General features: G+C 42.8%; 1 protein-coding gene across 1 annotated transcript; it reads right to left on the reverse strand.

Annotated features, from left to right (window-relative positions):
- Window positions 1–117: 117 nt before the first annotated feature.
- PHALS_03516 (uncharacterized protein) lies at window positions 118–447 on the reverse strand (the record flags this gene model as incomplete). The annotated part of the gene is made up of 1 exon (XM_024717739.1): window positions 118–447. The coding sequence occupies one exon, from the start codon at window positions 445–447 to the stop codon at window positions 118–120; it is 330 nt and encodes a 109-aa protein (XP_024583208.1).
- Between the last annotated feature and the right edge of the window lie 13 nt (window positions 448–460).

The following is a 460-nucleotide window of genomic DNA, read 5'->3' on the forward strand; positions in this document are numbered from 1 at the left end:
GCAGCCCAGTAGTTATCCATTTAATAAGGTTTTACTATATCGATAGGGAATGATGACATGATGCTCCTAGACAAGGATCTTATTCGCCAGTGCAACAAGGTTGATCTGTATGATTTATCATCGCTGCGCAATGTCACTATTGATGTATCCAAACTCGCACTGCTGATTCGACAAACCCTTGTGAGAACGGATAACAACGGCTTGCCAATGTAGTATGGAAAGATTAATACAAAACTTCGTTTCGGGGAGGAAGAGGTGGATGCAATTGAGTTGAGTCCAGTTGGAAAAGTCTTTCAGACCTACAAAATTGCCATTTCTTACAAATACAGCCCTAAGTTCAAACCAGCATTTGCTCACCTCAAAATGAGTGCCATCCTCGACGCAGTCACGCACTTGGTGAAACATAAATCTGCGGATGTCCATCCATATGGTCCATTCGATGCCCATAAAAACGACCCTC

The sequence above is a fragment of the Plasmopara halstedii genome (assembly GCF_900000015.1).
Source record: "Plasmopara halstedii genome assembly, contig: Scaffold_2386, whole genome shotgun sequence".
NCBI lineage: Eukaryota > Oomycota > Peronosporomycetes > Peronosporales > Peronosporaceae > Plasmopara > Plasmopara halstedii.